This window comes from Lissotriton vulgaris, chromosome 10 (genome assembly GCF_964263255.1).
Source record: "Lissotriton vulgaris chromosome 10, aLisVul1.2, whole genome shotgun sequence".
Classification (NCBI taxonomy): domain Eukaryota; kingdom Metazoa; phylum Chordata; class Amphibia; order Caudata; family Salamandridae; genus Lissotriton; species Lissotriton vulgaris.
Genome location: NC_141698.1, coordinates 836,051,155 through 836,078,076, shown reverse-complemented (window position 1 = coordinate 836,078,076; position 26,922 = coordinate 836,051,155). Strand labels below are relative to the sequence as shown.

The following is a 26,922-nucleotide window of genomic DNA, read 5'->3' as shown; positions in this document are numbered from 1 at the left end:
GTCCTCCTTAACTACCGGCTCCCGCGATTGCGAGATGCGGGAGGTACTGACCTAGGAACCACCATGCCGGGAGGACTCTAGGAGCGAGGGCATTAGCCTAAAAAGTAAGTCTCGCTCTTTAAACTGCGCCCAATTGCTCTCTGCGGTCTTGTGTTAAAGGCGGGTGACTTTCATCCCCGCTTGCCTAAAAAAGAAACGCTCGCAAGTTAATTTTCTTTAACAACGCGCAAATCCGTCTGCAGCTGTATATCGAGGACACTAGCCTAAATAGTAGGTCCTGTTTTTAAAACTGCGCTCAACTGCTTTTGCAGTTCTCTGTCAAACACGGGTGATTTCCATCCCCGTTTTCTTAGAAAAGAAACGTTCGCAATGTGCTTTTTCCTAACACAGCCCTCCTTCAACTAGATTTGTAGACGATGGCTTAGTTCGTCTGCATGCTGCACTGATAGGTCGCTTCACATCCACCTATAGAATTGCCCACGTATTGTGATTTTCAGGTTGCCTAACATTAATACGACTAACAGTATTTTATGCCTGTCAGTCCCACAATATCTGCCAACGGGCTAACGAAACAGGGCGACGTTTGCCTCCCTCAATCACCTATACATAGGTCTGGATATGAGGATTAACAACCCCCACCACCTTTTTGCCCACCGCAATAAAAACAACCCAAAGCAATTAACAACATCTATACTGCTATGCAAAATAAAGCCAGCTGCTAAGATACTATCAGTATACACCGTTATTTACTATGTTACTAAATGGATAAAAATGTGACAAAAATGAGTAAAAAACTGTGTGATAACATTATGTGCAATGGATATATGTAGATTAGCTAAACAAACTCTAATCGTGTGCCTCTTTGAATATAACTAAGCAGATATTGCTGAAATGAGGTTAAAATGCATTTTTGCAATATAGATGGCATAACCCTATGAATTGACAGCATGAATTCGGGCATCTCGGTTGGAAACCTGCCTTTTTTTGGATACATTGTCTTTATATATTGAAAGCCTGCCTGACATAATGCTTTACTTAATATGCTATATATAAGATTGGATGTCAGCACAATTGCATTTATGAATTGTTCCGTTTAATTTAACAGGAAATGTTTTACTGCTGAAGATTTATATTTTTATATTCCGGACACTGTACACACCTTGAAACGAGATTTTTCTACGAGACTTATCCTATTTAGGTATTATGATTATATTTCATTAGCTAGACCATTCTCTGTTCTATTCCCTCATCCTTATTCACTTCAATACTTTGGGATTCCGCCTTTCTTTTGTTCAACTGAACAGAGTGACATTCCTTCTTTCATTTCCTCTTACGCTTACCTAATCCTGCTGCACTCCTTTCAAAATTACAGCACATCTACACTGCCTTTTCTGAATCCTATTTTTCGTGGCTTTTTGGATTTCTCCAAATCACTGCACTTTAACCAGGCACTATCACTTGCTCTAAGCACGGATACTGGATCTTTAAGGTGATATAGCATCACAGAATTATTCCAAGCACTTCCGCACACCTGGTGTTCTTTAGGTTCTTCTTGGGGTCAACTGCTCTTAAACCACATTATTTTAAAACATTCTCTCTCATTCCTCTTTAACAGCCTTGAGAAAGCCCCGGCGCAAATCGCCAAGAGGGGGCGAAACACGTGTCGGCTGTCTTTGCTGTATGAATCAAAATAAAGAAATCTTGCTGCAAACAGAAATGTCACTGTCCTCCATATTACGAGCTGGAAAAAATGGATATTAATCCTGGCAAACTGAATTAATTTTATGTGGAGATTACACTTACAACTTCTCAAACCTGTTTTCTAACCTGAAGCCCAAGAGGTCCAGAGCTTCGAGTGTGTCTCCATCCACCAACTAATCATACTTATTTAAGTGTTGTCCAAAGCCTTGAAACCCTTGGGCCTTTGCTACCTTTCTACCTTCCTGAACATGTGCAGGGTTGGGGAGCGTCTGATGTTCACGGGGTGCTCGTTCCAGGTCTTGGCTGCGATGTAGGAGAAAGCTCACCCGCTTGTTCTGTTTCTGCGGATGCGGGGGACTTCTGCCAGGGCGAGATAGGCGGGGCGGAGGTTCCTCTTAGGTACGTGGAAAGATACTCTCTTGTTGAGGTATTTGGGTCCGATGTTGAAGGATTTGTAGGTTTGGGTTAGGAGTTTGAAAGTGACACTCTTCTCGACGGGGAGCCAGTGAAGGTCTCGTAGGTGTTGGGTCAGATGTTCGTGACGCGGAGTCCCGAGGACGAGTCTGGCAGCGGCGTTCTGGATGGTCTGGAGTTTGTGTAGTAGAGCTCTGTTGATTCCGGTGTATAGGGCGTTGCCGTAGTCCAGTCTTCTTGTGATGAGCGCGTGGGTGACGGTCTTTCTGCAGTTGAGGGGATCCAATTGAAGGTCTTGCGGAGGATGCACAGGCAGTTGAAACTGGTGGAAGCGACAGCGTTGATCTGGCGGTTCATGGAGAAGGAGGAGTTGAGGATGATGTTGAGGTTTCGTGCGTGGTCTGTGGGAGTGGTTGGATTCCCGAGGGCGGAGGGCCATCAGGTATTATCCCAAGTGGAGGTGCAGGGTCCGAGAATGAGAACTTCTGTCTTCTCTGAGTTGAGCTTCAGACATTCCAGCAAGTGTTTGTTTTACATCTCTGTCATAAATGTGCCACACTGAAACTGGAGTAAATGCATGGAATGGTTTCCTTTAGCGTTCAAGATGACCCCAATAACAAATGGACTGATCATTAACTCTAGGTCTCCAGAATAATGTGGTACTTGCTGTAAAGTGCTTGAAACCCTCATCATGGGTAATAAAGCGCTATATAAATTAAATTTTCAAAAATAGCAGTAGATATAAACTTATACTCATGCTTGGGTTATTGCGCCTTGGCTATCACCCTCCCTTTTCCCCTTACAGTTAGGTGCCCCTCTTTTCTTATCTCGAGGCAGGTCCCATTTAAGGGCAGAAAGCCACTGTGGACAATGAATCAGGACTTGGGTTCAGATAACCCAGTTTAGTAGCAACTGCACTCAGTTCAATGCAGTCTTCTTTTAAGCAGTTTTACCACACACTGATTTTTGTGTCTGTTTTGGCTGGCGCCAGTAAACTGGCAACATGTCTCTCTGATCTCTCCCATTTGGCAGAGAAGATTCACTTGCGCCAGATGTGGCCTTTGCTTCAGGCAGGATGGGGCAGCGGGTGCTAAGACTATGAGTCCTTCTGTAGGTAGTAGATGCAAGCGGATGCCGGCAGCAAATATCAGTCGGCATCTGGGTAACTCAGCAGCCCTCATCAGGTGGGATTCCATGTAGCGGTGTCAGCCACCACTGGCAAACCATCGAGTTTGATTTAGACAATCACCACGGGGACAGTTCTTGAGTCCTGCGGCGATATCTACAGCGAATGAAATGTTTGATTCTCAGTGGCAACTCTAACCATGATCACAGCTCTGGTTTGCAGTGGCGATGTCTCCACTGGCACAACTCTTGATTTCAACACCCGGGACAGCTGCGATCAGTCTGCTTTGTACAATGACGAGGTCAGCCATCAGTCCTCGAATGGAACTACATTCTTGGAGAGACTCCACAAATGCTGCTAGGACTTGCGTATCGTTCTCCACAGCCTAATAGACTCAGCAGCACTGAGGACTAACTTCTTATGGCACTCTATGGAGAGAGATACCTCCTGCGGGGTTGGCAGGCTCCTTCCCACTCTCAAACCCTTCAGATCGGGGGGACCGCTCTTCAGCAAGGCAAGGCTTTAGGCAAAGTCCCCTGGTAAGCTATCTGTTTAGAAAACCCTGGCTCTGGTTGCACAGCGGTCCTCCGAGTACTCTACGGAGCTCTCTTTCTTAGTCAAAGGGTATTTGGAAATGAAACCCCAAGCAGGTCAATGGATTTATCAATGGATTTATACAGTCAAAGAGACCTGGGATGTGGATTCTCTAGCTACATTTTTAGAGCCATTTTGGTTTTTTTTCCCAAGTGTCTTCTCTTGGCTGCTCTCCAGACATCCTTTGTGTACCCTCCTCACAGGTGGGTTGTCTCCAACCTAGAGCACTTACAACAGAAGCACAATAGGTGTAAGCTTTCTGCATCTGACTATCAATACTAAGAAGTGATCAGGGAAGAGTCAAAAGGCTGGCATCACCTAAATAAGTCTCTTTCACCTTAACAACAGAGACAGCAGTCCCACCCTTCTCCACTACCAAATTGCAGTGCTACAGGAAGACTAATCAGCAACTCCCCTCAACAAAATGCCAAATTGAATTTCTAAAGGAGCCTAGTTTCCTCTGTCTCCACTTCTGAATTAGCTCTCTTCCATCCAGCTTTAGGAATGTCAGCAATATTTTTCCACTTTCTGGGAAAACAATACCACCTCTATCTTATGTACAGGAGCAGGTCAGGTGTTTCCAAAAACGTATAGACCTATGTTACTCTTGTTCACCCATACACCCATTGTATGTACAACATGGGTCACAAACAAACACAAACACACCGACGCACACTTACACTATACACTTAGGATGTTAGTGTTCAGTTCTGGGTTAGGACATTCAAGTGGAACTTTACGCAGTGGGCCAGTAGGCCTCCACTCCAGTGACACAGATAAAAAGATGCTTCAAGTGTAGATTTTCAAAATGTGCTATGCTGTCATGAGTGCTGTACATGCTAAACTCAACATGGGGATGATGATCCGCTGTGTAAAATGAAGCAACCACATGGCGTGCCCCAGGTAATAGGAGAGGTCCCAGACCACACTCATATCAAGTGACAGGCCCAATTCCCTGCGCACACACCAGATTAGTGTGAGACTAGCACCAAAATCAAACAAGCATTTGCAAAGCAGTAGGTCTCGCATTTACAATGCAGAAGGTCTCGCATTTACAAAATTCTCTTGACAAAGAAATGCTTTTGTTTTTTGTAAAAACGCCCATGCCATTGTTTCACTTGGTAGATGCACACCTTTCCTTGGACGCAGCTCGTCTAAGGAAAGGGGTGCGGCCGCTATTAATGTGAAAGTGCAGAATGGGTCAGTAAAAAAAAAAGTACTAAAAAAAACCATGCGCCCACGTTTGGTGCTGCAAATAAACCAATTATTCACTTTCTCCCTAACCCAGCAAGGACTTGCTTTTGGCACTAGTAAGGGCTACTTATCAGCTTTTTCAGTGTTTTTCCAAAACTCTTTTTTATTGAGTCATCAGATAAAGTAATCTCATATGTTACAAAGGAGCGGAAGTATAAATCAATCAGTATAATAATTTCAGAGCAGGTGACTTCTATGTAGCATTTGGAATACAAGGAAATCGTCAATTCGGGTCAGTAAAAGACAGCCCCTAACATTACAAACAACTGTGTCTTGTACCATATAGCAAACCCCTGGTCATACCCATGAAAGCCCATCCATGTGTGTCATGATCCGATTTAACAACATTATTGTCCTGTGATATATCCCTATATGTTTTCAACTTCTTCAGGTTGTGGCGGGGTCGGTTCCAGTAGGAGACCCCTGAAATCAGCCCATTGTTTCTATATGTTAAAATGCTTCTGCAGGAACCCGCACTTTAAAATTAGGCTGTTCCTGACCCTTACACCAGTCAAGGCCAATACTTCAGGCACCTAATTTAGGTGGAGCGAGATCTTTCCATGCCCTCGCTATGTCTCTTTTTGCTAAGGTGAACCCCAGGAATAATACATTTCTATTGTAGATGTTTCCCCCAATTTCGTCTTTGATATGCAATAAAACAAGCTTAGGAGAGAGAGGTATGTCCCAACCCAGCACTTCTGATAAGCAGCGAGTAACTACTCTCCAAAACCTGTCCAGTGTGGTGCAACCCCAAGTTGTGTGCAGAAGCGTGCCATCCTCACTGCTACAGCACAGGCACATTGGAGAATCTATCAGCCCCACACTCCAAAATCGGTATCTGGTAAAATAGGCACAATGTAAATATTTAAAATGGATAAGTCTGAGGCGAGATGCAATTGCTGCACATCTCTGGGAGCTCTTTCAGTGTTTTTGTGGTTGCAGAATTAGCCTTTGTGATTTTAATCTCCTGTTTCCGCCAAAACCCTTTGTGATGTGTTGGTGGGGCTTGAATTTAGTCCTCACTCTTTAATGTTCATCCCTTTGAAACCACCGTACAGTTGTCCTTTGAGACTTCTAACGCAGAAGACAGTTCTTTCTCATTGCCATAACATCGAAGAGGTGTGTGAGCGAACTACAGACTCTCTCTGTCAATCTTCCAAGCGCCACTTTCTTCCCAGGGAAATTGACGTTGAGGATATAAAATTTCTTTCTCCCAAAAGTGGTCACTTTTTTTTTTTTGATAATCAACTTTATTGGCATTTGAAAAAAACAGACAAATTAAAGACAGCATACGATTACACAGTAGGTCAGAGTCCATCCCCGGCTGACAGCAAAAATCCCAATCATAAGTGAAAAATTGTAAGGTAGTCATGTCGTTTAAAAAACAGTATAGTGATACATGAGGAAGGACATGCACACATCTCAACACAGTAGATTCAACCATTTGCCCCAAATTTTCTGAAATTTCTCGGGCACCCATGGCCTCAAAGAGGGGTTCTACTTGAGACGGCTACCAATCCACACCCCGTTGCCACTTTCTTACGGTAGGGGGTTTGGCTTGGGCCCAGGCCTCTGTGATGTCTCGCTTGGCCACCGCCGTTCCCAAAAAACGCTTATCCACTCTAGATCCATCAAAGCCATCAAAAGTTCCCAGAGGAAGGCGTATGGGAACGTGAGGGACCTGCCACCCCAGAACTTGCATAAGGTCCAACTCCACACCCGACCAAAATGGAGCAAGGGAAGGGCATAACCATACCATGTGATAGAAATCGGCCTAGGCATGTCTGCAGCGTGTGCATTCTGGGGAGGGGCGCAGTCCCACCCTGTGTTGGTGCGCGAAGTGAGGTAAGCCATGTGGAGGTAATAAAGTTGGATGAGCTGCAATTTAGAGGAAGTCGTCAGGTTTTTAGGTGCCAAAAGGGCATTGCGCCAGTCTGCCTCCTCCAGGGGAGCCACCCAAGCCTCCCAGCGGGCACGTATCGAGTCTAAGGTGGTAGGGCCATTGTTTACGAGGGAGCGGTATAATCAGGACACCCCGCCCAAGCCCCCCATCATAACCTGAGCCTCTAGTGGGCTAAACTCAGGCAGCTAAGTTAATGGACTGATGTGTGTGGGGAGGGCGTGGCAGAGTTGAAGGTATCTCAAAAATTGGGCAGTATGCAGGGAGTGACGCTGTTGCAGATCGGGGAAGGCCCTGACATGATCACCCACCCAAACATCTCCAAGCACCGAAATCCCAATCAGGTCCTATTGCCGAAAACCCTCAAGGGACGCTTTCTCCTGCAGCCAGGTGTCTTGCCACAGAGGTGTGGGTTGGGTAAGGTTCTTATCCCTTCCTGTGTAGCGCAGGGCAGAGCGTCAGGCCACCAGGACCTCTCTTGTGATAGGTGGAATAGTTTGTGGGATGGGGGCCCCGTACAAGTAGACTTGGATTTGCGGAAAGTCCATGGTAAGAAGCTCGGTCCGATAAGCCGGGTCAGACCAGCCGCCAGTAAACCAATCATGGACGACAATAAGCCTGGTGGCCAAGTAGTAGAGATGGAGATTTGTCACACCCATACCGTCATTGAAAGGAGGAATCTGACAGCGGGCCAAAGCTATATGTGATCTCCCTCCTCCCCACAGGAACTTGTTAAGCACCCCATCAAAATCTCGGAGCCAACTACCCGGACTGTGGAAGGTAACATTCTGTAAAATATATAGGAAACCGGGGAGAATCATCATTTTAAAAAGTGCCCCCCTCCAAGGGGGATGAGGGGGAGAGATTGCCAATGTTTGAGGTCCTGTTTGGCTTTCGCAATCTGGGTGTAATATGAAGGGCCCACTCCAACTCCGGGAGCAGAGCCACCCAGATCCCGAGATATTTGAATGATTGCCTCCACAAAGAGAAATTTGACTGGCAGTTGAAGCAAGCCTTTGAGGAATGGAGGGGGACCAGAGTGGACTTCCTCGGGTTGAGTCTCAGGCCCGAGACGTTCTCAAAGGCATGAAGCACCCCTAGACAACGCGGACCGGACCTTCCAGAGTCAGCCAAATAAAGCAGGACTCGTCCGCTTACAGGGCGGGTCACTCCTTTTTTAGGTCTCGCCTGTCGATGCGCATGCGCATCGAGCAAGCGAGACTATGGGGGCTTATCCACTCTTTATCCACTGCAAGGAATCGTGGCGATTCCTTGCAGTGCCCGTGACTTTTAAGCTCAATGCGCATGCGCATTGAGCTTAAAAGCGCGTGCACGTCCGTCTTGTTTTACCCGCTCCGCCCCCTCCCCTTCCCGCCGTGTCGCATTTCTCCTCCCCCCTCCCCTCTCTTCCCTCCCCCCTCCCCTCTCTTCCCTCCCCTCTCTTCCATCCAGTATCCTCACACCGCCTACTGCAGCTCCCAAACAACATCCAGTACCACCCGATAAGACGGCTGGCCCCATAATACCAGCATTCAGCTTGTTTTGGGACCCGGGAGATCGTCCCGCGCTAACCCCAGGAAAGCTGATACACGGCATTGATTGTTGTGAATTATAAATAATTATGAGAATGTTTTACACAAATGTAACCGGCACATGAAATTGTATGTAGGGGCATGATACTGCCATAACTGCACATTTAAGGACTGTTTTCTAACAGAAGGATTATGTTATTTAAAGAGTAAGCATTGTGATGCAATGAAAAGTACCATGCTAAGATGGCCGCCATTATCGATGCATTGTGAGAGTGTTCCCTACCGTCATCGAGTTTGTTACTCGGGTGACGTCAATTAGTTTAAATAGCTTCCTCGCAGTGATCATAGTTGACACTGACGAAGGATTTTCCGAAACGCGTCTGTTTGGTGGAGTTGTTTGCTAAATAAAGATCCACTACGCTACCCCCTTGGAGTGCTTGACTCTTTTGCAAAAAACGAAGGAAGTCGTGGCAGTATATATATATATTTTACACACATCTAATTGGCACATGTACTCCTAATAGTCACATTTTCGCTTCCATCTCCAAAACAGCTGAAAAAGAATTAATTGCATCAAAAAGAGGCATTGGATGACGAAAAGACTGCTGTGCCATTAGAATTTGGCGTATTTCTGTTCAATGGTTTCAGGGATGAGTGCAGAGAATGTTTCCTTTGGGAAAACCAATGTCCGTTACAAATTTCACCCTCACTCACCCTCACTCACCCTCACTCACCCTCAACCCCTCACCCTCACTCACCCTCAACCCCTCACCCTCACTCACCCTCAACCCCTCACCCTCACTCACACTCACCCTCACTCACACTCACTCACCCTCACCCTCACTCACCCTCACCCACCCTCAACACCTCATCCTCACTCACCCTCACTCACCCTCAACCCCTCACCCTCACTCACCCTCACTCACCCTCACCCTCACTCACCCTCAACCCCTCACCCTCAATCCCTCACTCACCCTCAACCCCTCACCCTCACTCACCCTCAACCACTCACCCACCCTCACCCTCACTCACCCTCAACCCCTCACCCTCACTCATCCTCACTCACCCTCACTCACCCTCACTCACTCTCACTCACCCTCAACACCTCACTCACCCTCACTCACCCTCAACACCTCACTCACCCTCACTCACCCTCAACACCTCACTCAGCCTCACCCTCACTCACCCTCAACACCTCACTCACCCTCACCCTCACTCACCCTCAACACCTCACCCTCAACCTCAACCCCTCACCCTCACTCACCCTCACCCACCCTCACCCTCACTCACCCTCACCCTCACTCACCCTCACTCTCACTCACCCTCAACCCCTCACCCTCACTCACCCTCACTCACCCTCAACCCCTCACCCTCACCCACCCTCACCCTCACTCACCCTCAACCCCTCACCCTCACACAGTGCAATAGGTCTCAGACCATTTCAGTTAGAGCTTTAAGAAATATTTATGGCTTTTTTTATTTGTAATTCTTTAGCATTGGCTACAGGAAACAAAAATGCTAAACATTTACAAAAAAAAACCCATAAACAATTCTAAAAGCACTAACTCTAATGGTGCGAGACCTATTGCATTTCCAATGCTTGTTTTTTTTTTAAAACCTTTATTGCAGCATTCATAGGGTACAAGTATGGGCCTACAACCACAGGGGCGGGCCGCTAAACAGAAGTGAAACCTGATGTATCAAATTATAACACAGCTCCTCAGCCGACAACCCTGAGGTCGGGCAGCGATTCAGGATGGATCTCGTACTGGAACGCATTGATAACTCACAGGATATAATAAAGGTTTCATTTTATATTATTTAAATAGGCGGATCAGGTGCCATACAATCCAGCTATAGGGTACGGGGACAAGCCAAGAAAAACAGGATATGCAGATAAGAAGCCATTCATGGGACTCTGGCGTTGAGACTTACGATTCGGAGTGAACAATAGAGCAATGTACATTTTCGTGAACGCCATTTCTCAGGGCCCGCCCTCCCAGAAGTACGACGTAACGTAGAAAACAGGGCACTAAGTACCAGGTCTCAGTGAGGCAAAATGGAGCACAAACCATGCTGATCCTAAAGAAATAAAGGGAAGGGAGAAAAGAAAGGCCATAGAAAATAAAAAAGGCAAAATAAAAAACCCACCCTGCACCCCTGCCGATGGCTATAGCCTAACCCCACTAGCAGCGTGCCTGTCGCCCCATTAACCTAAACCCCAAAGAAAGGGAAGAAAGAAGAATGGAGGAGGGCATAATCGTACGATGTTCCCGACCCCTTAGTCCCCCCGCCTAACACCGATCCCCCCTGTTGCAAAGGACGGATGTGGAGCTACTCTTACCAAGAGCCACAGGGCGTACCGTGATACATCGCCCAGCCTCTCTAATCAAACAATTGCAGTTCAAGCATCAACAACAGTAGTTCCAAGTCGTCCCGATGCAATGGACCTAACCCTGACCCCTCCGAAGCAGCACACGAACCCTCCCCAGAGAGACCCATGAGCAAACATACAAGCCATAATTGAGAAGGAAGCCATCGAAAGTCACTCCATTACCACTTGTAGCTGCTAACTCTACGAAAAGTCCAAACACAAAAAGTTGCAATTCCCTCGCCAGACCGTCACAATGTTTCTCACCCTGGGATCGTAGAAACTCTAAAGAAGGGGGCGACCACCAAACGGTGAGGGGAGAGTCTGCTGCACAGGTCTCGGGGGGGGGGGGGAGGGGGTACCTCGAGCAGAATCCCAGTTAGGCACGCATCAATTTTAGTCAAAGACACATCCATTTGCGAGTGAAACGCCCAAAGTTCTTACAGTATTGACCTTAACGTTAGCCCAGATGTCGTGTGATCCATATTATCAAGATCGGTACCAGTCACGATCGGCTCCCCGGGTGAAACTGGCATTTTCGGGGGGAGCGAACAGGAGTACGAGAGGGCAAGCGTGGACGGTGACCCGTCGTTATCCACAGCCGCTGTAACACCGGCGGAACACCGCAGGCCGGGGTCCCGACCCGCCGAGCCCCGGCAAGAATCTATGTCGGGTCCGCGGGACGGGGATCCCCGCCCTCAGTCACAAGCAGGTCACCTCTCTCTCGATGCTGGGAAAGGAAAACAATCGCCACCAAATTCGGGCATAAAGGAAGTCTCCACTGCGATCGACCGGACCCTGCCAAGGGCCCTAGCCGATGTTGTTGCACTGCAGCCTGGCCTTGCACATACTCGAGGCCCCGGCTTCACCGCTGGAGCAGGCCACGATTTTTCAACTCGGCGTAAGTTCGTCAAATCAGCCGAAAAAAACGTCGGGATTACGCCATCAGAGTGAGGAACACTTCATACAAGCAGAGGCTGGGCGTAAGGTCAGGATATTGTACAGGATCTTGCTGCGGAATACGGAGATCGGCGGAGCCGGGAACCTAAGCAGCCATCTTGTTTGCCGCCGTAGCTCCTCCTCTGGGTCACACCTTTTAATGGCATGAAAGCTATCACCCTTCTAGCATTCTTTGCTCCTCTTCATCCCTCTAAGGAGGAAGAGAGACTCCATTTTGAGTCCCAAAGAGCACTGAGTTGTTTCATCAATTGTACCAGGGACCAATATGTGGATGATCAGCTCTCTGTTGTATTCTTTGGGGCAAATAAAAGCAAAGTAGTACACAAAAGGACCATCTCCAAATAGATTGCTCTCTACATTAAAATCTGCTACTCGCTGGCTAAAAAGTAGCCCCCGGGAAGCTTTCGAGCTTACTTTACCAGAGCGGCGACTACATGGTCGTCAGTACATACTTTCACGAAGTACTACTGCCTCTAACGTGAGGTCGGTTGATAGGGATATTATTCCCATTCTTTCCTGCAGGTTTATTTTTAAATCGGAGCCAGTTTGTAATCCCACCGCCTTAAGTGGTACTGCTTAGGTATCCATTCACAAGGTGAAAAATCTGATGTTAGAAATATCCATCAGAAAAACTAGTTATTTACCTTTGGCAATAATCTTTCTGGTGGATACTCGATCTAACCGCAGATTCCTTACCGACCCTCCCAGTTCTATGACTGAGACTCTTTTTTCATCCAATAAGGTTCCAAATCTATAGATGTGCAGGCTTCTTATACCAATCTAACTATGGGCCCTGCATCTGTGGGCGCGACAGCCTAAAGCAAATTACGTCAGCATACATGGGTATCTTTTATGCAGCTCCATTCATTACTTCTGCGGTGAAACTACTTGGGCACGGAGCTTCACAATGCCACTGCTGACCTGCTGGAATTCTGCTTTCAATGTGTCCAGATCCTGTCCGAAGCCTAGGAAATATTCACAAGGTGAGGAATTTGTGGTTAGATAGAGTAATCACCAGAAAGAACATTAATGAAATGAAGTAATTTGTTCATGTGCACTATAAGTTAACGTTAATAATGACAGGAACATGGATAGTGAATCCATGATACAGAAAAGGAGTCCTAAATACATAGTGTTAATGTATTAAATAAAATCCACCTTTGCTTTACAGAAGTGCTTCTCCTTAGAAATGAGAACATGTAGTCATCAGAGCTTCTAAATAAAAATCTAATTCTCTCTATAAGACCTTGAGCTATGTTTGCAGAGTTAAATAACTCTGTGGGCACGTGCACAAGTATTGACAACATATTTCTGATCAGTACACGTTCTTCAACCCTATTTTCCCAGAGTGGCTAGTGCCTTGTTACTAGTTTCAGCATGCTAGACTCTGTGTCAGAAGCGTTGGCATGTAAGGAAAATGCACCCGCCTGAATAACATTAAACAACAGTCTCTAAGGGAGCAGCAACAAAGTTACACCTGATCTTTCTCCTATCCTCCAAGCTATAGTGTGGTGTCGGTCTACCCTTTCTGAGCTTCACATATAGTATGATAGTAGAACTTGAAGAAGATTTGCTTGTCCGAAACTGATTCACAAAAAGCACTGTAGGTAAGGTATTTAAGCAGTGAAATATTTTGTACCACATGAAAAAGTTTATGTAGGAAATGGCTTGAGATATTTGTCATCCCTGTTCACTAAATGTTTTCTGTTTTCAGAATTTCCGTGAATAGCAACAATGTTCAGTCTTTGTTGGACGCAGCCAACCAGTATCAGATTGAGCCGGTGAAGAAAATGTGCGTTGACTTTCTTAAAGAACAAGTTGATGCTTCTAACTGTCTTGGTAAGATTTATTAGATAAAAATGTACAGACTTTTACTATTGAACTGTGCCACAAATTTGATTGAGAGTGGCAGGTTGTGTTCACAAAGAGATAAATCATAACAACCTAAAAGTGCAAAATGTACCCGTAGATTATGGTTCAGTGTCTTGAAAGGCATATTTAAAAATAGTCTTAAACTTACTGCAATTAACAAAATGGCAGCATCTGATCCATACAATTTCCCATAAACTGTAACACAAGGTTTGATGGATTGAATTTCTTGACGTGCTAGAAGATCTCACCTGGCAAAATGTTAAGTACTTTTAGAATATGCATTTCTATTCTTTGATGTGTATTTAATTTCATTCTGAAAACATGATCTACTGTGTGTGTACAGTGAAACGGATAGGTAAAAATAATGTGTTGTGGAAGAAATGCAAGTGTTTAATATGAAGATGATTATTGTTAGTCCTCAATGTAGTGTTTCCAAAACACGCTTGGAGGTCAGTGTTGGTGATTTTGTTCCATACGACCCCGAATGTTCTTAGACTCAAACGCAGGGCCTCTTGTTTTGAATGTATGTGATAAAAAAGAGAGGGACAAAACATCTTATTCCATTCTGCACTTTATCCACCTATGATCTTTTGCTCTCTATTACTCACATGGAACAGGAGGGTGCTGCAGAAGGCTACCTAATCAGAAGTGCATCAACAGTGAGGCAGGATTGATTCTCTTGACCACTCTGGGGTTATGATTCAGAATGTTAAAACCATGCAGTACAGTGCTGCATACCAAGTACTGTGTGCAATCCTGCAAACTGGTAGATTATTGCTCACAAAGATGTGTTAGAAACCTATTTTGATGAGAACATATCTCCTGTATTTGTCCCTAATTTTGAGTGTTTGTCCCATGCTTGAGGCAGGACTCTTATTGCAGCTTTTGTTTCTAGTTCAACATAGGGTGCGCTTACTTTTACCAGAAATCATGCTGAATAACAATGGTAATATATAGGGTAACAAACATTTTCTTAGTGGCATTTGGCGCCCCAGCATGTAAGGGAAAAATTATATTATGCAGAGAAAACCTTTGAAGGGAGTATCAGCACAGAATGCCTGGATCTCGTTGATCTTTCTGGCAAACATAACCTCTACAACAAAACAATCGTCGATGTCAAGTGCTCTAGATAGCTTAAATCAGTTCCTCAAATGGGGTTTCTCTTAAGTTCACTGAAGAAAGAAGATCTAATTTCAGCAAGGAAACCCAGTCATGTATTCCTTAATAGACAAAGTAAATGTTCTGGACATTTTTGAAGACTTTTCCCTGCGTCTGAAAATGGCACATACTTGCACTTTAACTGTATGAAGCTTTTTGCACTGCCTCTTTGGGTACAAGTCTGCAAAATATAGGTAATGTATCTAGGATTTGGGTATGTTTTTTTATTTGCTTGTATAAGTAAAGTAATTGTATAATTGTATACCCAGCAGAGCTACTCTTCCTTATCCTCTCCCCAGGCGAGGTGATCCCGGAACCTCACTCAGATTTATTATACAACTTACCCACCATTTACCATGCCCTCAAATCTTTATTCTAGAGTACCACAACCTCCACTAGTTTGACCGCTTTAAACATTCCTTTCTATTCTAGCACATCAAAATGACAGTGGGTCTCTATAAATGTCTTATGACCAACTAAAGCAGGTAAGTGAGTGCAATTACTTACTTTAAAAACACTCCAGCTACCATCTATCCACTCCTTAAAAGAATCAGTCATCAGTTATTCCTTGTCAACTCTCTCTTTATTGCTGAAGGCCTAATGAATGCTTGCAGAACGCTACCACTGCCTATGCGCCTCATTTTACTTTGATGTCGAGTAACAGAGCAGGCTGACTCTGAGGAACACTGCGTTTTAGGTAAAAAAATACCCACAGGGAGTCTCTTACTGATAGGCTCCAGGCCTTCTCTCTGGATACCTCCTTCACATCCAGATGATAATCTCCTCTGGCGGAGCTTACAATCAGTGACGATAGCAGTATTAATCACAAAAGGATCATCACGGAAACAATATAATGGCCCCATTTCCTGAGCATTCTAAACCTGACACCATTAGAATATTCCATACATCCTCTCCTCCTCACCGAGGCAGGACTTGTTCACTTGTCCATTGCCCTATCTTGTTCCTAAAAGCAGTACATTGTGTCTAATGCACTGCTTCCTGGTGATGTTCTTACACTGGCCAGGGAGGCGGATGCTAGCCCTTCTGTGACTTTGATAACTACCAGCTGCCCCGCCAAGCAATTGGTGTTCAGTGAGGTACCTCTGGTTCCTGGTCAATACACTCTAAAATCTACCACAAAGGAGAATTTACTAATCAGCTCTGCAATGCTAAAGATGGAACCAATGGTCTCTGAGAAGCCCACAGAGATAAAGTCTCTATGTTTCAAATCTCATGTACTTGCACCTCAGACTGGACACCTCAACGAAAGGTTACAGACTTGCCGGATACGTCCTACAGAGACGTCAGGTTCTGAGGCATTCTGGAGAAACTTGAGAAAAGAGACATCATGAGGGGCTTGGTCCACACTACTCTTACTCAAATTAACATCATCTTTGTAGAACTTCTGAAGTGTCAATGAGCATACATGATATGACCCAGGAATGCCAACACACAGAACCCACCACAACTGATAATAGGGTGTTTTTTTACTGGAAGCCTGCCAGGATGGTGCTTCAAGCAGCCAGAAAGTAAAATGCCTGTTTCAACTGGATGAAATATCTATCTCTGCATCAGCCGACGTCTCTCATGAGGCAAATGTGAAGTGGAAGATGTGCTTGCATTTCGACTAGGTCTGAGGTAGCAGAACATAACATATGGCCTTCTGAAGCCATCCTCTTTGATCACACTGTGGACATCGTGGCCATGGCCAAAAAGTACTACGACCTGAATGCACTGGAAGACTTCTCAAACTAGCCTACATCTGTTACCAAGCAGTTCTCAGTTGAATCACACCAATCATCAGGACCTCCATCGGCTGTCCCTCCCCATCATGCTCATGCTGAATAATCCAACAGGGATCCTGTAATGCTCATGTGTTGTCCTTAAAGCTGGAGAGCATAGCTCCTTCTTTAAGATTGTGTTCTTATATCCTCTACTCATTATAGATAGGCACTTTTAGGGTCCCCCACAGAATTACCTATGGTGAGTTGAAGATGCTAATTTGTTCTGATAGAGGTGCTTTTGGGATGGGGGAGGGAGGGTTTGTGGTGTGCCGCATCTAAACATATATGTTAGTCTACATCATCGGAGAACACCTTATATGGGGCTGTCATGGCTCCTTTAATCTGTAGGGCTGGTTTAAGTTTTGGTGAGTGGCTCGCCTTCTTCCAGGGGCTTTGGAGGTAATAACCATATTATTCTATTTCCACCTGCAAGGCGGAGATCTCCATGCCGTCAGAGGAGCTACCACCTTGTTAGCCTCTCTCAAGGCATTGTTCGACGTAATGTATACTTTTGTCAAATTAAAGACACACAACACTAATAGTGGAGTCCATGTATTCACCAGTGACAAAAAAAAGCTATTGTGATGCATTTTTTGCAATCTTCTACAACAGTGGTCCATAACCTTTTGACTTCTGTGGACCCCCCACTAAGTCATTACTGGAAGCCAGAGACCCCAGCCTATCATTTTTGATGATTTGAACCGCAAAATAATACACCAAAAATACAGAAACAAATATTCATCAAACATGTACACAAATGATGAAATATTTTATTTATTTTACAAACAAGTTTTTAAAAATATCAACATTTCTATTTTAATGGCAAGGTTGGAGGTTTTCTAAATTAATTTGAGGCCACTCATCGCGGCCCCGGGGCTCTCCGTAGCTCACGGGAGCCTCGGGCCGCGGGAGGACTCGGCTTCTTTGCTCCATCCCGGCGGGCAGCCAATCATAGCCCAGCAGCAGGTGGGACTTCCTTCTTTCTTCTGGCCCGGCCTACGTCTTCTCTCCCGTTGCCTGGCTTCCTGCCTCAGGGGTCCGCCAATGGCAGCGCGGCCCCGAGCAGGGAGGCGGGCACAGCGTTTCCTCTAGTTTTAAATACACTTCGACCACTGCACGGTAATCTCGGTTTCATTACCATTCAAACATAGATCTCTTTACTTTTGTGATTTTCTATCTTGTCAGCCTTAAGTCCGCTGTCACTCAACGACTGAAGATGCTGACCGGTAATTACGCCACACAAAAATATTTTCCGTGCACTGGGTTCCTCTTGACGGAGAAGACTGACACAAATGGTAGCTTCCTCAGTCCAACTCCGACATAGAAGACGGACAAGCTCGTTGCCAGCAACGAGAGTTCCTAGCAACGGTCGAAGCTGCCTATTTAGTAATGGAGTTGATGTGGGTCCTGTTGGCGCTGTAGATATCTGCTGTTTTGCCTGTAATGCATTGTACAGAGGCATCCATATCTAGGTACCGGGTAGCTCCCGGTGTCACGACTTATGTGAAGACCCTTGGGCATCCCACATCAGGGAATCAGGGGCCACTCGGAGTCGAGAGCACTGCAGAAGTGACCTTTTTGGAGGTGGACCCCGCGCAGGAGGCTTCCAGGGCTCATGCTGAAAAAGAGGTTGGGGGTGCTATAAATGGGAATTTAAGGGCCATCGAAGACATAAGGGACATCGTCCAGGCGACAGCATCAGCAGCGACCGAGAACCCGAAGTCGTCACCTGTGGCAGGCAATGAAGAAACTGGCCCGACAAGCTACCTCAAAGGACTTGCGAGAGCCGTACCAGGCAGGAGCCAAGGGCAAGCAAGGGCCGCCAGTGGTGAGTACTAGATGGGGCGAGCCAGTAAGCGAGCTGGAAGTGCCGCGCCAAGGACCTGGCTTGGATCTTAGAACCCATGTACGACACGAGCCAAGCCCAAAAATATTAGGCAAGTATAGCAGGCATCAAACAACGTGTTAGGTATGATAATGTTACTTTAAAGTTCACGACAGCGTATTTCTTTAACACACAAAGCTTTTCACTTATTTGAATAGTGTTCATTGAAAGTGGAAGTTTTTAGACCTGAACTGAGGAACATCCATGTCCCCTCCCAGATAAGGATGCATGCTAGTGAACTACGAGGATTGTCAGTTGCCATATGTATCTTAATTTCGGCCTTGATTCTTATAAAGAACTACATTATGGGGTAGTACACAACAAAGAGGTAGGAATGAAAAAATAACAATTCGGATTAAAAATACAACCATATAAGTATACATACCCACATAAGATCAATACAATGTGTAAAAATATAAATGATTACAACCAAAATTAGAAAGTATTAACATTCTTAAAACACTTAAATTCTAGCTAGTCATGGTTTAAGTAAAATGCATATGTAATGTATGAGCATTTCTAAAGCGCGCTGTAACCCTACGGGCATCCTGGCACTGTGACACCTAAGTTACTGACTAGGGGTGCTGTGCCTCAAATTGAGGATATTATGCTCTGGGGAAGAGCCAGGTCTTGATTTTTTTTCGGAACTGCTTTAAATCCTGTATCTGTCTCCATTCAGGGGGGAGGCTATTCCAGAGGTGGGCAGCTGCCACTCCAAATGCTTCCCCCCATTGTTACCCTCTTTGTTTTTGGAATGATCACCAGATTTGCTGAGGAGGAGCGGAGGTTACGTATAGGGGCATACCATCCGAACATCTTCTGTATAGGTTTGGGTCCAAGTCCATGTAGAGCCTTGAACACTAAACAGAGGAACTTGAACTGTACCCTTAGAGCCACCGGGAGCCAGTACAGCTCTGCCATAGCCTGAGTAGAAGATGATCAGCGTGGTCTCATAAGCGCAAGTTTTGCTGCGGCCGCCTGGATTCTCTGGAGTATCTTCAGCAGATATTTTGGGGGTTCCAGTAGCAAGACATTGCAGTAGTCCAGGCGGCTCATGATGACACTCCTGACCACTGATGCTCTGGCCTGAGTGGGAAGTACTTGTAGCACCTTCCGCAACTCTATAATAAGATTGTAGCAGTTTCCCACCAGCTTGTTGACGTGAGATTCTAGGTTCAGCTTATCGTTAAAGCTCACCCTCAGGTTTCGCACAGTCCCCACGGGTATCAAAGGCACCTCCTTGGGAAAAAGCCAGAAGTTGGTAGGAAGTGCGGGCGGCTATCTCTCGCCCTCACTCCTATCTATCTATCGCCCTCACTCCTATCTATCTATCTATCGCCCTCACTCCTATCTATCGCCCTCACTCCTATCTATCGCCCTCACTCCTATCTATCGCCCTCACTCTATCTATCGCCCTCACTCTATCGATCGCCCTCACTCTATCTATCGCCCTCACTCCTATCCATCTATCGCCCTCACTCCTATCTATCTATCTATCGCCCTCACTCCTATCTATCGCCCTCACTCCTATCTATCGCCCTCACTCCTATCTATCGCCCTCACTCTATCTATCGCCCTCACTCTATCGATCGCCCTCACTCTATCTATCGCCCTCACTCCTATCCATCTATCGCCCTCACTCCTATCCGTCTATCGCCCTCACTCCTATCTGTCTATCGCCCTCACTCCTATCTATCTATCGCCCTCACTCCTATCTATCGCCCTCACTCCTATCTATCTATCGCCCTCACTCCTATCTATCGCCCTCACTCCTATCTATCTATTGACCTCACTCTAGCTATCGCCCTCACTCCATCTATCTATCGCCCTCACTCTATCGCCCTCACTCTATCGCCCTCACTCTATCGATCTATCGCCCTCACTCTATCGATCTATCGCCCTCACTCTATCTATCTATCGCCCTCACTCTATCTATCTATCGCCCTCACTCTATCTATCTATCGCCCTCACTCTATCTATCTATCGCCCTCACTCTATCTATCTATCGCCCTCACTCTATCTATCGCCCTCACTCTATCGCCCTCACTCTATTGCCCTCACTCTATCTATCGCCCTCACTAATTAATTTAATTTAATTTAATTTAATTTTAATTTAATTTAATTTTAATTTAATTGCGGGTTTATATAGCGCTAGGAATCGACTCCCGGAGGAGTATCTCCACGCTTCGACCGCTGGGGAACCCGTCCTGGCTCACCCTGAGAGATGGTCCCTGATGGGTATCTCTAAGGTGCGACCAAGCATCCCCGGCGGTCTGGGGGGGCCGTTGTGAAGATGAGGCAAGCTGATGCCCAGAGTTGCCGAGTGTGGTCTCTGACTAGAGTAGGCACCGAGGCGAGAATTATCGAGTCCGCTGACCCTGATTCACGACCCTGCCACGTCGGGAATCGAACCCTGGTCCCGGGCCGTCCTCTGCTTACTGGTCTGCCGCCTCTAACCAGTCACTCACCGCCCTCACTCTATCTATCGCCCTCACTCTATCTAACGCCCTTACTCTATCTATCTACTGCCCTCCCTCTATCTATCGCCCTCACTCTATCTATCTATCGCATCACTACAGCATCACTCAGGGGCACCACAACATCACTATGCGCTACCACAGCATCACTGAATGCTACAGCATCACTTGTTGCCATCACAACGTCAATCAGTGCCACCACAGCATCGATCTGTGCAACCATTCAACAACAACTGGTTCAAATATGTTCTCTCAATGTTTCAAGCTTTATTACAAATGTCACAAAAAGATGTTAATATTTCACTTCTGTTCTTGGATTTTCGTCACAGTAAAATACACTGAACATAATCTTCACAAAAGTTATTTACAAAAGTTTAAGTTATTGCCATTATAAATTACAATAACTTTTATTTAAGTATTTATGATTAAAAAACATTAAAAGCCATTGTTATTTGTAATATCAATACATATAAGTCACGTAAATATAACAATGAATCACCAGTCGTCATTTAAAACTAAGTTCAATATGTACAGCAATAAGTAGACAAAGATAAGATTAATTAAAAACCACAGAATATACTTTGAACAGTTCAGTTCCTAGACACCGGTCCGCTGAGTCATTAGAATTAAAAAGCAGGCTACTGCATGCACCAAGGCAATATTTTAAAAGTACCCATCTGGTTTTCTTTAGGTGGTCTCTAATCAGCATAACTTTACCCTACAACAAGCCTGTTATGTACTTAATGAAGATCGCTTTGTGCTTCTTTTGTCTCGTTCCCTAGCAAACTAATAAGGCCAGGATGGCTCTGAGAAGCCGATTGGCTTCATTGCATATGTTTACAGCTCAACTTGCACAAACCAAGTGTCCAGAAAGTTAAAGATTCTGCTCACCCTAATGCATAACTCTACCAAGCTGAAATACACTTTACTGGTTATTTAGAAGTGGACAGGCTTCTTACTGAGAGATGTAAAATGCAGAAATTAACATATCATTCTTGTTGCACCTTCACCGAATTCTATCACATACAATAAATCATATGTATACGTTATATGAATAATTGATGCTCTGTCAAACTTTTATAAAGCAAGTGCAATACATGTGCAGTTGGTTACCTTTATAAAGGAAAAAAGTACATTCACATGCACGAATATACAAATATAAGAAATGTAAGGGGGGGTACGTAAGCAGAAAAACACAAAGATTAAGTTTGGACCAGTCTGCTAACCACAGTAGGTGAAACTCGTGTGAAGATAGGGACCAAAGGCCCCATTGATCACTGTAATGACTGTGACAGAGCAATATGTGCAATCTTTTGTCTAACCACTGCCTCCTGGAGATGTGGAGTCTTTGAGTGAGTAGAGAAAGCGGGTCGGATGTTGACGATCCAAACTGCAGCAGAGGGAAACACACCAAACTATTCTGGGTATGACTAAATAGGGAAGAAACCCTATTGACACACCCATTGGAAATAGTGGATGAATTTGTATCCTACTGTAAGGCTCTATACAGCTCTAACCCAGGTAATATAGACCAGGACAAAAGGTTGTTTCTGCACTAGCTTTCTTTAACTTTCTCTTGTACTAAAGGATGAGGGTCAAATTATTCTGGAGGATATGTAGACAGCTATGGCTAATCTCCCAACCTGCAATCCTTAAGGAAGAACGGCTTCTAAAATTGACTCTACATAATTATCATGAGTGCTGTACATATCTTTAAGTAGGCAGAAACATCTGGCCTTTGGGTCATATGTCCAATAATGGCATAATAAAGGGCATAAAGAGCTCTATGGAATGCAGTACATTTTGGCTTATATCCTTGATTAATGTGGATATCAAGACTTTAACCAAAGTGTTGACTATCTCACTGCACAACAACATAATCTCTCTCATGTGCGACTCATATGTAGGCTTTGTTCCAAACAGGAGCCTTACAATCCCCTCATATATTTGACCCACCTGCTAGGGAGAGCGGGAAACGGCACTTGGAATATATTGCCTTCTCCCTAGACCCATGTGATACAATTACAGGTGATCCCAGTGTAGGACCATAGAAGGACACACAAAAGCCAAATTTACAATTCAGAATGACATAATTTCAGAAGAGTTATTGACGGATTCCAATGTTAACTATTCACATAGAATCCACAAGAAGCACAATGTGCATATAAAAATTACATTTTAATTGGTAGGTTCAATATTCTTCAAAATTAGACCAAACATACAATGCCCCAGGGGAAAGGGAAAGTGAAAAGGGGGAAAGGTGAAGAATACGTGAGGATCAGGGAACACCAATGGTAATTTAACACTGGTCAATAGGACCCAACTCATTTAAACACAATACAAAACATGTTGGCTCTCATATTCAGCCACATTGAGCACATGAATGATAATCTACATATATAAAAGCCTCATAACAATTGAACCACTTTGATCATTATCAAAATGTGGAAAACAGTGGGTGGAATAGAGTTAGTCAACGTTTCAACCCTCGATGTTCTAGGGAAGTTTGGAACCCTTAGGCTGGGGTCTTCATCAGGACAGAGGCGGAAAGGTGAGGGCATCCGTGGATCATTAAGCTTCACGGTTCAATCACTTCATGGTGTTGTTGGGCCGTAGCTCCAAGCAAGCGAAATATAGGAAGAAATAAAAAGGGGTATGAGCAATCCCAGGTAACGCCGCCAAAGGCTGGTCGTGGTGGATTGTTACATTGAACTCTAGTAGAGTGAAACGCCGAGGCCTCCTGACCAAGTCAGGGCTTGCGTTCCTCGATGCTTCAGAATTTCAGAGCCGCAAAGTAGTCGGTTTCGTCCTAGACTCATGCAGAGTTACTTCTTCATGGCGCTGGAACAATTTGGGCTGTGGCGCAAGTCCATTTCCAAGATTAAATAGATATAGGGACCTGACTGCACATGTGACCTGCAGGGGTTCATGCCAAGATCCTTCCCAATCTGCCGTAATTTCTATTGAAAATACTTCAACATTTTAAAAGTGAATGAGGTTAACTAATCTAAACAGATTGCAGAATTGTCTGCTTTGTAATTGTATGCTACATGATACAAGCAAAGAGAGTGCTGTTGGTTGTTACCAGCCTTGGAATGGGAGAATTTTGCCCCCTTGGTAAGTTCTTTTGTAATTGAGCTCCTTCAGCCTGTACCTGCTGCTCTACAGATGAGGGAGAGAACACAGCTCAGTTCTAAAACTGTGATTTTGCTGAGCATTATCGCTAATATAGATAGATTACAAGATGGATCTCAGACATCCATGGCCAACTAGCCCGTTATAGGTGATGGGCGCAGATATTTTATCACTGTGAAGAATCCTGGGGTCGGTAAATTTCTTGGACAGAAGTAAGATGGACAGTGGGGTAGCATTAGCTTTTTTGGTGAATTTGCCGGCAGTGGCTCTGCTGACTCACCTGAGCTTTAGAATTGATGCTAGCTACAAGAGTTTCATATTTTCACGGGCACCTGTGCTTGATTTACCCCCATGGATTATGAGCAGCAGGTATGGGGGTCTGCCAAGAACGGAGACATGGGCCAAGGCAAGTCAATGTGAGAGTTTTAAGTTGGGAGCAGGACATCCTGCTCTGGGCATTCAGAGAAACTACAAGACAGTCAGGGACTCGACCGGATTAGTGTTGTGTTGACTTTATAATCAAATATTTGCCATTGTCAGTTTGCACTACAAAGAAAAAGGTGAGGAACAGTGAGGGATCAGGGCAAATGCGCTCCCATCGAAAAAGATTTATCTGGCAGTACTTCATGCAGTGATTACACTTATGAGGCACCCACAATACATATATATCCTCGTATACATTCAAATTAGTGCAGTTCAATAAACACAGAAATATTCTTGACTTGACTTTTGGGTTTATTTTCTGTTTTTTTGTTTTTGGCAAAAGACTTCCTTCAGCCAACACGTGTTTCGTCGTCTATTACGTTCAAAAAATTCTTGGATCCGTCTTCCTTCTCGGCGTGTTAGTCCAAGACGGAATTAATGACTGATGTGTCTGTAGATGGCACTGTTGCCAAATGGTAAAATTCTTCAACATGAGTTAAATGGAATATTTGTCGTATCATCATCCTCTTGTTGTAGATCTGTAAGTCCAGGTCCTGTGCTGGTAAGACACTGTTCTTCATGCAGCAATGAGCTGATGCAACATTGAAAACGGGAAGTGGAGCTAGGCACCTCCACAGGACCTGTTTCATGTTAGAACAACTGCCTTCAAGTCATCTTTAACCACTAACTCTACTTTACCACGCTGATTGTACACTTGGCCACTTCATGTCAGTCTTCCGTCTTTCGTGGGGTGGGATAATAGCAGCAAATACTGCTACAGTTGAGGCTATTTCAAATATCCAGCACCACTACATATACAGCCCAATCAGTTTCCTTGCCAAGCCCTGTTGTTTCCTAGTTCTGCATTGAGATCTGCAGGCCAAGAGTCCCACTTCAGCTATTTGGTCTTGAGAGCTCTAGCTAAGGACTACTATAGATTATGCATCTGCGCAATATTGATAGCATCATTGTCAAAGGCTGCTCACATGATGTGCCAATTGAAGGTCGAAGCGGGGAGATCTGTCCTGGGGTCTCAGGTCATTTGAATACTTATCACCTTTAATCTACCCAGGATCTCGTTCTTTAAGTATATTCATGTCCAATCTGGTTTTACCTCCGCTTCACTCCTTAAATCATGATTGCATACTACTAACCAACAAAGCTATTTTCTTCAGTGGTCTCAATCAGTAATGATTTGATTTTTTAATTTGTAAAGCGTCTTGGTGCTATCATATCATTAACGAAAAAGGAAAACTTCCAGAGAGATTTTAGAAGGGCAGAGTGAACAGCCAAGTTTTGAGAGATTTTCTGAAAGCCTAGACGTTAGGCTGATTTATCAAATGCCATTGCATTTGGTTCCAGAGGCACGATGTGGCATGAGAGAAACTTCTAGCTCAGCAACAGGATTTATAGATAACTGGAATAGTTACTGTCTTGTCTGTGGCTAATCTGAGCTGTTTATTTCGAATTTACCAAGAGATTTTTTTCTTAAGGAAGTCCAGACCACTGGGGTGTACTGTTTTGTGGTCTATATAAAGCTCTTTGAAAGCAGTTCTCTTTTTTTATGGGAAGCCAATGCAGCTCTTCTCTGGCTTTGGAAACTGTTTCGAATTTTTCTGATCTTTTTGAGGACCCTGACTGCTGCATTTTCTAATCTCTGCAATCTACACAAGATGCCCTGCTGAGGCCCACATAAAGAGCATAGCAATAGTCCAGCTTGGATAGTGCCTAAGATATAGCTACCTTTTTTTGTTGGTCGGTAGAAAAGAGATGATTAGTCTGATGCCTGAAAAAGAGGTTATCATCAAACTGGGATTGGAAGAGGGTCATGCAATTGTGAACACCAGGAGTCATTTCAGAAGGATGTATCCCGGCTAAAAAGGAGCACCTCAATCTTTTCCGAATTAAGTTTCAAACCGCGAGAACGCATCCAATTAATTATGGCTTTCATGCAATTATTGAAACGCAAGGCAACCTCCTCTATGCTTTTAGTTGTAGAAACCACAATTGTTATCATCCGTGTGGAAAAGCCATAGGATATTATTAGTTCGAGGAGGGGGGCAGCATAGATGTTAAATAATGTGGGGCTCAATGATGAGCCTTGCGGGACTCCACAGGGTAGGCTGAAAACCTTTGAGCTGTAGTTCTCCCATATTAACAGTTTGTTCCCTATCATCCAGAAAGGAGCAAAGAAGCATGTGGGCCGTACTTTGGAGCCCCATCTCTGTCAGCTGGCATTTCAAGATGTCATGACTCCGTGTCAAAGGCTCCACATAGGTCCAGGGCATGGGTCTGCAACCAGTAGCTCGTGAGCTACTGTAACTCTCCAGCTACCT

General features: G+C 44.8%; 1 protein-coding gene across 3 annotated transcripts in view; it reads left to right on the top strand.

The window, feature by feature from the left end:
• Positions 1–26,922, top strand: part of KLHL7 (kelch like family member 7) — a 378,349-nt gene that overhangs the window by 82,464 nt on the left and 268,963 nt on the right. For all 3 annotated transcript variants that reach the window (XM_086941766.1, XM_086941765.1, XM_086941767.1), the window contains exon 4: positions 13,567–13,691. In XM_086941766.1, coding sequence (XP_086797892.1) covers positions 13,567–13,691 — 125 coding nt within the window. The remainder of the gene's footprint in view (positions 1–13,566; positions 13,692–26,922) is intronic.